This window comes from Pinus tabuliformis, chromosome 2_1 (genome assembly GCF_031772625.1).
Source record: "Pinus tabuliformis cultivar Carrire ecotype Pingquan chromosome 2_1, CPIR1, whole genome shotgun sequence".
NCBI classification, from domain to species: Eukaryota; Viridiplantae; Streptophyta; class Pinopsida; order Pinales; family Pinaceae; genus Pinus; species Pinus tabuliformis.
Genome location: NC_142299.1, coordinates 940454290 through 940465185, shown reverse-complemented (window position 1 = coordinate 940465185; position 10896 = coordinate 940454290). Strand labels below are relative to the sequence as shown.

The 10896-nt window shown below is 37.3% G+C and overlaps 1 protein-coding gene across 1 annotated transcript; it reads right to left on the bottom strand.

Annotated features, from left to right (window-relative positions):
* Positions 1 to 7245: 7245 nt before the first annotated feature.
* On the bottom strand, positions 7246 to 8088 carry LOC149203734 (uncharacterized). The gene is made up of 3 exons (XM_089400236.1): positions 7968 to 8088; positions 7845 to 7888; positions 7246 to 7715 (listed from the first exon to the last, which is right to left on the bottom strand). Exons 1-3 carry the CDS (start codon positions 8053 to 8055, stop codon positions 7545 to 7547), a joined length of 303 nt encoding a protein of 100 aa, XP_089256362.1. The 5' UTR covers positions 8056 to 8088; the 3' UTR covers positions 7246 to 7544.
* Positions 8089 to 10896: the final 2808 nt, after the last annotated feature.

The following is a 10896-nucleotide window of genomic DNA, read 5'->3' as shown; positions in this document are numbered from 1 at the left end:
CACGTTAGGTTGTAATATTAACAACAAATCAAGTGATCATATAAATTATATTATGTAGACATCTAAATAAATTATTGATGACAAACTATAATAGTAAAATTAAGATTATTGATATTTTATTATGTTTAATTAAAAGACTAACTAAACACACACACACACACACACACACACACACACACATATTTTGACATATCAAAATTATGTAATACTTGCATACTTAGGTTTTGGCACAAATGGCGAGCCAACAAGTATTATTTTTTATTATTTTGTAGACACACCACATTGCACTGAGTATTTCGATGTCTTTCGTCAGAACACATTTGTTGTGGGAGATGTTCGAAATAATAATCCAACCACCACAATAAAGACCCTGACAAAAACGATACTTGTCAGAAGTATTTTTGTAGGTTGCGTCTCTATTTGAAGATGGAAGGACTGAACCTAGGTGTAAACCATTCTGAAATGCAATAAGGAATTTAAAACATTTAATGTATCTTGGTAAATATATATGGCAAGCATTCATTCAACGACTATTACCCACACTCCACAAACACCTGCGTGATTCTGATCACACTCAATAACAACATCATATTAATTATTTTGCTTTGACATGTATTAAATGCAAAATTGTATCTTGAGTTAAATATGAATGTAAAAGTCATTTTGTATGTAAGAGAGTAAGAGATTTGGAAAGAAAGAGAGCAAGTGTCTCTAAGGAGAAAATGGTGGAACAAATTTTGGTGGGTGCATGAAAACAATAGTTACTGTGTTTTACAATGTATTATTCCGCATGAAGTATAAATCATTGTAAACCTTTGTTTTATTTTGTGATTGAGCCGTAGTCTCATGTCAATGTATTTTTCATGATTTGGAATTCAATCCAAGCTTTTTATTGTGTTTCTCTAACCTCACTTTGTTTTATTGTCTGTTTTTGCCATGAGTGAATTCTGTGTTGTTAAGTTTGTGTAATAGCTGCGCAAAATCTAGGTCCGTGAAATCAGCTTTGCGAAGAGTCATAGAGCTGCGTGAAATCTAGCTGCGGAAAATTGAGCTTCGCGGTGCATGAAATCAAGTTGCATGAAAGTCACACCCCTCACGAAAAGTCACACCCCTCTGCCTCTCTGCGTAAATTATTTTAAAATGGTATCAGAGTCAGTTAAACTCTGTTAGTGTAAAAACAAGTGTGTTTACTAGCAGTAAGAATTGTCTTGAGGGCAGATTGTTTTTAGCATATTTACTAGCAAGTAGAAAGTATGTTTTTCGCTCGCAAATGGAAACATCAAGCACAAGCTTGACTAATCCTCAAATACCTTAGTTTAATGGAAAAAATTGTGATTATTGGGCTATTACAATGAAGGCCTTGTTTTCTTCTCAAGACATTTGGGATTTGGTGGAGAATGGTTTTTAAGAACCAGTAGATGTAGCAACATACAATGTCTTATCTCAACAAGAAAGAGATTTGTTAAGGGACAACAGGAAGAAGGATTCAAAAGTCCTGTTCTATATTTTCCAAGCAGTTCGTGAAAGTATTTTCCCAAGGGTTATAGCAGCAACGAAGTCCAAGCAAGCATGGGACACCCTCTAGACAGCCTACCAAGACATGGCAAAAGTCAAGACAACAAAGCTGCAAATGTTGACGAGAGATTTTGAAGCACTTTGTATGAAAGAGTCTGAGAATGTAGACTCATTTTTTACACATGTAAGTGGATTGGTTACTCAAATGAGGTCTTGTGGTGAGACACTTGAGGAAAGAAGAATAGTTGAAAAAGTTTTGAGAAGTTTACCAGCAAGGTTTGATCCCATTGTTGTGGCCATAGAAGAGACAAAGGATCTCTCACAGTTCTCAGTGGATGAGCTTAATGCATCACTGATTTCTCATGAACATAGACTGAATAGAGAAATAAGCTCCTCATTGGAGCATTCCTTCAATACACAAGTATCATTTGGTCAAGGTGAAGGCAGAGGAAGATCATATGCTAGAGGAAGAGGAAGAAGCCCACACAGAGGTGGAAGAAGCAGCCCTTCAATCTTAAATGGAAGAGGCAGCAATTAAAATCCAAGTCAAGAACAAAGCCAAAATCAACCACAAGGTTAGAGGTATGATAAATTTCAAGTTCAATGTCATTACTGTAAGAAATATGGTCATTATGAAAATTAATGTAGAAAGAAGCAATATGACATTTGTAACAAACCAAGTGTAAATTTCACAAAAAAAAAAAATTGAACCATGATAACATGCTTTTAGCTTGTAATGTAGCACAAGAAAAACAAAGTGATATATGGTATCTATATTCAGGGTGTAGCAACCACATGTCAGGAAACATAGAAATGTTTTCCAATCTAGATGAAAGTTTGAAATCTGAAGTGGCATTAAGGACTAATAGCAAAGTCTCTGTCATGGGAAAAGGTACAGTTAATATCCTAACAAAGAATGGGGGAGAATAAGTACATCTGAGATGTTTACTTTGTCCCCGGTCTAAAGAATAACCTCATAAGCATTGGACAGCTCATGCAAAAGGGCTACAATGTCTTCTTCAAAAATGATGTGTGCACAATTTTCGATAGGCCTCCAAGTAGACATCGAATTGCAAAGGTTCAGATGACAAGCAATAGAATGTTTCCCCTAAAATTAAAATCAGATTTAGAGAAAGAAAGTGCACAAGCACAACTCTCAATGAACTCATAAGAGAATGGAAGAAAAGAGGCAACTGTCACACAAGTAAACTTTCAAATACAGGTAAAATATGAAAATTGATTATGGCATTTCAGATTTGGTCATCTCAACTTGGAGGTTTGAATTTGTTGCATAGGAAAGGCATGGTGAAGGGACTACCACTCAAAGAAAATTCGGACAACCTATGTGAAGGATGTATCTTGGGCAAGCAACATAGGTAGACATTTCTAGCAGGAAAGTCAGTAAGGGAAAAGGCACCTTTGAAGATTATCCACTAAGATTTATGTGGACCAATGCAAACACCATGAATTGGTGGCAACCACTATGTATTGACCTTCATAGATAACTACACAAGGAAGACATGGGTGTTTCTCCTAAAACAGAAAAGTGAAGTGTTTGACGCTTTCGCCAATACAAGGCCCTTGTTGAGAAGTAAAGTGGCACTAAATCAAAGTCCTTAGGATTGACAAAGGTGGCGAATACGGCTCAAATGATTTCCTTCGCTTTTGTAGGAATCATGGAATTCACAAGAAATTTACAACAAGGTATACACCTCAACAAAATGGTGTGGCAGAAAGAAAGAATAGGACCATTATGGAGATGGAAAGGATTATGTTGAAGGTAAAGCATTTGCCAAATGACTATTGGGTTGAAGTTGTCTCTTGTGCAACATATATCTTGAATAGATGTTCAGGTAAAAGCATCGAGAACATAGTTCTTGAAGAGGCATGGAGTGGAAGAAAGGATACTGTCACTCACATGAGAGTTTTTGGATGTGTGGCGTATGCACATGTGCCGGATGAGTTGAGAAAGAAGTTGGATAAGAAGGGGGAGAAATGTATATTTGTTGGATATAGTGATGAATGAAAGGCTTACAAACTCTACAATCCATTAACCAAGAAGGTGATAATCAACAGAGATGTGCAATTCATAGAAGAGGAAGCATGGAATGGAAGTCTAGAAAAGACAGTCAATGTCAAAGCATGCATATCACATGAGGACAAAGAGGAATTAACAGCAACAAGTAATTTCTCAACAGTAACTCCCTCTAAGCCTATTCAAGCGCAACAAAGAAGGTAGGAAGCAACACCATCAACAAATAATAGGATAGTTTCGTGTAGCTAAGCAAGCGGTTCTCCAAGCACACTGCAAAGCGCAACACCAAGTGACATGTCAAGTCCATCTTCAGCAAGAACAGGAAGAAAAAAAATCAGAAATTTAAATAAAATTTATGAGAAAGATGATGCTGATAGTAGCGCTAGTCTGAATTCCTTATTTGCTTTGTTTCGTCATGTAGATGACCCAATCCATTTTGAAGACGTAGTCAAAGAAGAAAAGTGGGTTGTGCAAATGGAGGAAGAAGTAGAAGCAATAAAAAGGAATGACACATGGGAGTTAGTGATCCTTCTGAAAGGAAAACATGTCATTGGACTAAAGTGGGTATATAAGACCAAAAGCAACATTGAGGGAAAGATTGAAAGGCACAAAGAAAGGCTAGTTGTCAAAGGATACAAGTAGAAGCATGGAAGAGATTATGTGGAAATGTTCGTGCGAGTTGCGCGGATAGAGATAGTGTGTGTAGTTGTGGCTATTGTCGTGCAGCATAAATGGGAAGTGTATCAAATGGATGTAAAATCAACGTTCTTAAATGGGGTGCTGAAAGAAGAAGTCTATGGTCTGCAACCGCTTGATTATGAGGTAGAAGGCCAAGAAGACAAAGTGTATCGGTTGAGGAAAGCTCTTTATGGGTTTAAGCAAGCACTGCGTGCATGATACAATAGGATAGATTCCTACTTATTGGACAATGGTTTTAACAAATGTGATGTTGAACCCACTCTCCATCAAAGAGAGCGAAGGTAAAATTCTCACTGTCGTCTTATATGTAGATGATTTGATTTTTACAAGTAGTGAGGATTTCCTCATCGCTGATTTCGAACAATTCATGAAGAGTGAATTTGAAATGACTAACTTGGGATTGTTAAGATATTTTTTGGTCATAAAAGTGAAGCAAACAAAAAATGACATTTTTATCTCTCAAGAAAAATATGTGGCAAGCATTTTGGAGAGGTTTAAAATGAAGAATAGAAAGCCCGCACCAACTCCAACTGTCATGGGGGTTGAAGTTAAGCAAAGAAGATTGCAGCAGCAATGTCAATCCGACATTAGACAAAAGCATGATAGGCAACTTGATGTATTTGACCGCCACTAGGCCGGATATAATGTGTGCAGTAAGTTTGGTGTCAAGGTTTATGGAGACACCCAAGGAAACACATAGGCAAAGAACGAAAAGGATTTTAAGGTATGTCAATGGGACAAAACATTATGGCATTTTGTACACAGCAACAAGTGATTTCAGGCTGGTTGGTTACACTGAAAATGATTGAGCTAGAAGGGTCGATGACAAAAAGAGTACGTCAAGATATGTTTTTCGTTGGGATTCGGAGCCATTTCATGGGCCTCCAAGAAGCAGCCAATCACTGTCAATAGCAAAATTTGAATATGTCGCAGCAACAATAGCAACATGTGAGGCAGTTTGGATGAGAAATATGTTGAAGGATCTTCATCACGACCAAGAGGGAGTGACAACTATTTTTTCTGACAACACCTTAGCAATTGCATTGTCAAAGAATTATGTCTTCCACAAAAGGACCAAGCATATTGATGCTAAATATCATTTTATTAGAGAGTTGATTAACAATGATGAAATTCTGTTGTAACATTGCAGGTCACAACATCAATTTGCAGATATTTTCACAAAGCCATTGGCAAGTGAAAGTTTTTCTTATCTCAGAAACTATTTGGGAATTGTCAATGTTGGCAATTGTGATAAGGGGGAGTGTTGGAAATAATAATCCCAATCACCGCAATAAACACCCTGACAACAACCATACTTGTCAGAAGTATTTTTGCAGGTTACTTCTCTATTTAAAGATAGAAGGACTCACGTGAGGCACAAACCATTCTAAAACACAAGAAGGAATTTAAAGCATTTAATGTATTTTGGTAAATAGATATGGGCAAACATTCATTCAGCGACTATTGCCCACACTCCACAAACATGTGCGGGATTCTGATCACACTCAACAACAATATCATATTAATTATTTTGCTCTGACATATTTTAAATATAAAATTGTATGTTGAGTTAAATATGAATGTAAAAGTCATTTTGTATGTAAGAGAGTAAGAGAGTTGAAGAGAAAGAGGGGTGAAAAACAGTTACCGTGTATGTTTTATTGTGCTTTATTCCACGTGGAGTATAAATCACTATAAACCTTTGTTTTATTTGGTGAATGAGCTGTCTCATGTGAATGTTTTTAATCCAAGGTTTTTATTGTGTTGCTCCAACCTTATTTAGTTTTATTCTCTGTCATTGCCATCAGTAAATTCTGTATTGTTAAGTCTGTCTAATCGCTGGGCAAAAGCCAGGTCCACGAAATGAGCTTCGGGAAGAGTCATAGAGCTGTGCGAAATCTAGGTGCTCTAGATAGAACTGTGCGCGAAATCCAGGTCCGCGAAATCAGCTTCGCGAAGAGTCATTAAGTTGCGCAAAATCTAGGTACTCGAAATAGAGCTCCGCGGTGATCGAGCTGCGCGAAAGTCACACCACTCGCGAAAAGTCACGACCATTATTTTTACTCTGCCTCTTCGCTGATCACGATTCCAATTTGAATGCCCCTCACTACTCTTCGATCACTGCAGATGGTCAAACAAGTTCCTGAACACCGTATTCTCCGCTTAATGTCTTACCTTAACAAATAATTAGCAAGGTTATACTATATTATCCCCGTATTCCAAATCCGGACTCAGTTGCACTTGATTAGGTTCACTGTTTGTGACTGGTACTTCCCAATAAATAAAAATGATGCAGGAGCATCCGGACACCTCAATGAAAGAAAAATAGAGAAAGAGGACAGGTGGACAACCACATGGACAACCAGGCCAATCTTGAACAAGATTCGGTTAATAAACTAATTTTAGTTAAAAATCAGTTAAAACTGAATGTATGTGTAATAAGAACGGAAGGATTCTTGAGAGAATCAGGAAGAAGGAGAGGAAAACCTGTGCCTAGGAGAGAGGGGAAAAATGTAGTCGCCTGAGAAATTCTGGATTAAGGCTGAGATGCCTTAAATTGTAACCTGACATTGTAAATTATAAAAAAATGTGTTTGTGTGAATTTATATGGAACTGTTTCATTGTGAACTTATGTCTGTAGTTTTTTTGTTTTGAATGGTTGACCATCGGTTTTCTGAAGCCATGGCGTGTTTTTCAAGTCAGCCGGTGATGTGGAGAACCGGTTTTGCAAAGTGCTGTCCCCTTCATTTAGGCATTTAGCGTGTTTTCAATTTCAGCGTTATTTTTTTTTGGAGGTAGTTTTCTGCGATCTTCAGAGCAATGGAAGACGAAATCCTGCAAGAAATGGAAGCCGCTAAGGTGGTCTATGGTTCAGTTCAGCAGCAGAATATGAAAAGTGAATAAGAGCAATATATTTTTTTTCCTTCATCAAAATACTGTGCACAAATTAAATATACCGCTATATGATTCAAGTCCTCTGTAATACAATGTATATGCATACCACTGTAATTTCCATTCATTTCAGGTAAATCAAAACAACAGAGTTATTACAATTCCAAGAGTCCGTTGACTAGCTAAGACAAGAGGGAGCACCAGACGAAAGGCACACCCAACACAGTGGAACGAAAACAGACTACGGTCGAAACCGGTAAGCAACCAAACCATTTACAAATTGAGTTCATATGCCACAAAATTATTACATTGTATGCCTGTATAAAACAATATCTATCCAACTGTGCAACGAGGGTTCGATGAACCGAGCCAACAGGGGCTCACAGTAAACCCCAAGCCACGGTCACGGGTTGGAGATAACCCGACATACATACAGACGCGACAAAGATACAGTGAACAAACAGCAAACAAGTAAATGTAACCAAGAGCCATTGCGAGGAAGTAAAGCAGAGACAGAGCTACCCGAAGAAAGGCGTGATTGTAACCCTTGTGAAACCACGGGAACCGGCCACACCTGCCAACACCAGACAAAGCGAAGGGTCAGGGTTTTGAAGACGGGAAACAACCCTGTACGAGAGGGTTTTACCACGAAACCACAAGTGAACAATAAAAACTGTGCATAAGAGTGACAGAGAAGCCTTACCTGGAGGGAGCCGAGACCCAGGCCAACAGAGACAAGCACTAACCCTGAAAACAAAGGAGCTGCGGAACGTTAGTTCCAGCATAAACTGTGGGAGAAGACATAAAGCACGAAACAAGTCCTTACCTGTTCTATACAGCCGAGCGCCGGAGAGAAACCGAGTTGGGAAGCATTCCAACAGAGTATTCGACAGCTGAGCAGAAACCGTAGCCATTCATCACCAGCATTCACCACAAGGTTAACAAAATGACCATAACAAACAGCTTGAGCCAGCACAGAACCAAAAATCGCTCACACAGTCGAAAGAACCAGTTGAATGCACAGAGAACAACCATAACTTACCAAGAAACCCTGAAGCAAATACATCAATAGCCACGGCAACGAATTGACGGAGTGAAATAGCATTGTTACACCATAAGAAACCAGCAGGAATCCAACAGGATTCATCCACAGGCGGAGTAACCAGAGGCGGAGCCAAGACCAATAACAACAGCAAAGTGTAAAATGGCCACACAGGCGCGAAGTGGCGGAATAAACATGCGTTAAGGGATTAGGGTTTGTCAACCCCGAGACAGGGCAGGTGTCACAAAGCGAGAATGGAACGCTGTATGGAGTCGCGGAGACTTCGAGCAACAGTAGGCCGCTGGCGTTTCTGAGGCAGAGGCTGCTGCTCTTGACGGAGACGGGTGCAGGGTCGTTGGATTTAAGAAGCATGACGGTGCGAAAGGGGGAATGTGAGGGCCTCAGCGGAGCCAGGGCCATAGCTTATGCTTTCGATGCTGCGGAGGGATCAAAAGGGTATGGCTTTACTTCAGAAGGTAATTTGATTCATGTAACGCTTATGGGGGATGTTCTGAACTTTGAATGTAGAGTTAAGAGTAAAAAGATGTCTGACATTGAAGAAGGAGGGTCTAGAGCTTCCCAAGAAGGCTTCGTGGGCCCATAACCCACAGGCCCAAGATCGAACCTGTAGAAAAATACTGAAAATGAAGATCACCCAGTCTTCGTTTTCATCAAAAAAAGCAGCTTCTACATCTTCCACTGATAACGCTTTTGAGTGTGATAATATGACAGGATGTAAGATTCCAACATCAAATTGTATTCCGAAGTGACATATGTAGAGCACGTTTCGTTGCAGGATGAAGCAACGGCTTAACCCCGTCACTAATATAATTGTTAATATTTCTAGATACCACAGTCTCCTAGTTCTAAGTACACGCACCATCCTCAATATTCCTATTAACGTCAATCGCATTCCTATATCGCTAGAACCGATGTGGGTATGTGTACTAAAATTTCATATAGGATGTATATACGCTTTGGAATAAACTGGTTATATACTACTGAGCACCTGTTCTTAAATCTTTGAAGCAACACACGGTCAGACCGTATGGCCTTTAAAGTTTACTCCAGTAAGAAGCCCAAGTACCTCGAGTGCAGATTCTGTGGGCCGTTGCTTATGGTAAGAATAATATTGAGACAGAGTTTCGTCGGTGGAAAACGTCTTTAAAATTCTTTCCCTGTAACCAAAATGGCGTTGGGCAAAATGACAGCACAAGTACAATGCAACATAATACTACAGTACGCTGTTATATGTTTGAGAGATCAATTTTAAGTATGTAATGAATAGGTTTTATCTTACTGTGAAAGATTACATTAAATGTCATCGTGATTCAAACATTTACATTTGGTCAAATAACGATAGTATTCAAACTCTTTAGCTTTTTCTAAACTTACGTAGATATTCAAAAAGTTGTGAGAAATTCGGAAGAATTTAGGAAAATAAGGTGATTAATACAGAATTAACCTACTGAATGGGGGTATATATTTATTAATAATTACATATAGAAGAAAAAGAGTTTTTGAGTTGACTAGTTATATGGGTAAATTTATAAAGTATGATCCATATTAAGTTTGTTTCAAATTTCTTGAGGTGTAAACATTTTTTATAATGCATAATTTGAAAAAAGATGTGTTTCTCTCTCTTTTATCTATATATCTCCCTCCTTTATACATATTCCAAAAAAATCAAAATGTAAAATAGTAAAACTACTCAAACATTTTAACCATAATTTTTTTTTGTTTTCTATTATTTTATATTATATATGTATATTTATTCTATATAATATATGCATAGTTGACGTTAAAACATTTTATATAATCTGAAACATTTGATCTATGTACACATAAAAGTATTTTATTTACAATTCATAGTGATTAAAATATTCTTACCACATTGGGTTTTAACATCAATAACAAATTGAGTGAAAATTGTGAGGTTAGGACTATTAATGTTTATCATTGAATATACAAATTCATTTTTTTACTATAGCAGAAATTGTTTTTCTATTTGAGAATATTTTTCCTTTAAAAAGGAAAAACGTCAATTCCAAATTGAGCACTGATAGTATCACACATCACCTTCATATTGGAATATAGACTATAGCTCTCAATCCAGTACTTTTATGCTCAAATTTTACATGAATTTTTTAAATGTGTTTTTAAGTAAACATCAAGTGAGAAAAAAGAAAGAGTTCTTAACCAAAAAAAATAGAATTTGGTTGTCCTAAAATTGAATATTAATGATGGTTTTGTGTGGATTTCTTTTACGATGGAGTATGTCGGAAGGAAAAATGTAATGAAGGTGTAGTTATCTTTCTTGGGATTGGGTTAAGAGACGAATTTTGCTGCAGAATTGTTTGCATTTTGGTGTGTTTTAAGACGGGCACTTTGGAATCACATTACAATTTTTAAGTTGGCATGAGAGTTTGGTGAATTTTGAGGAAAGCAGAGCTCAAAATTCTAAATCTCAAAACAAGGCAGAGGAAAATTAATCACAAGAATAATTTGATGACTTGCAAATTTTGTCCGTCATAATCACAAGAATAATTTGATGACTTGCAAATTTTGTATTCTTGAAAAGAATGTTTTAATTGACAAATCCAACAAAACTTTAGTGTTGATTGGAAGAATTTTTTATTTTTTTGGGCTAAAATATACCCGTTAGTATGTTGGTGCACTTCGAAACTAAGTTAATAGATTCAAATAATTATTG

Excerpts from the sequence above, each read along its gene's own strand:
- LOC149203734 (XM_089400236.1), bottom strand. The coding sequence starts at position 8,055 with ATGGCTACGGTTTCTGCTCAGCTGTCGAATACTCTGTTGGAATGCTTC. Across the intron at positions 7,889-7,967 it reads CGCTCGGCTGTATAGAACAG|GGTTAGTGCTTGTCTCTGTT; the intron begins GTAAGGACTTGT and ends CTTTGTTTTCAG. Across the intron at positions 7,716-7,844 it reads TGGGTCTCGGCTCCCTCCAG|GTGTGGCCGGTTCCCGTGGT; the intron begins GTAAGGCTTCTC and ends TGGTGTTGGCAG.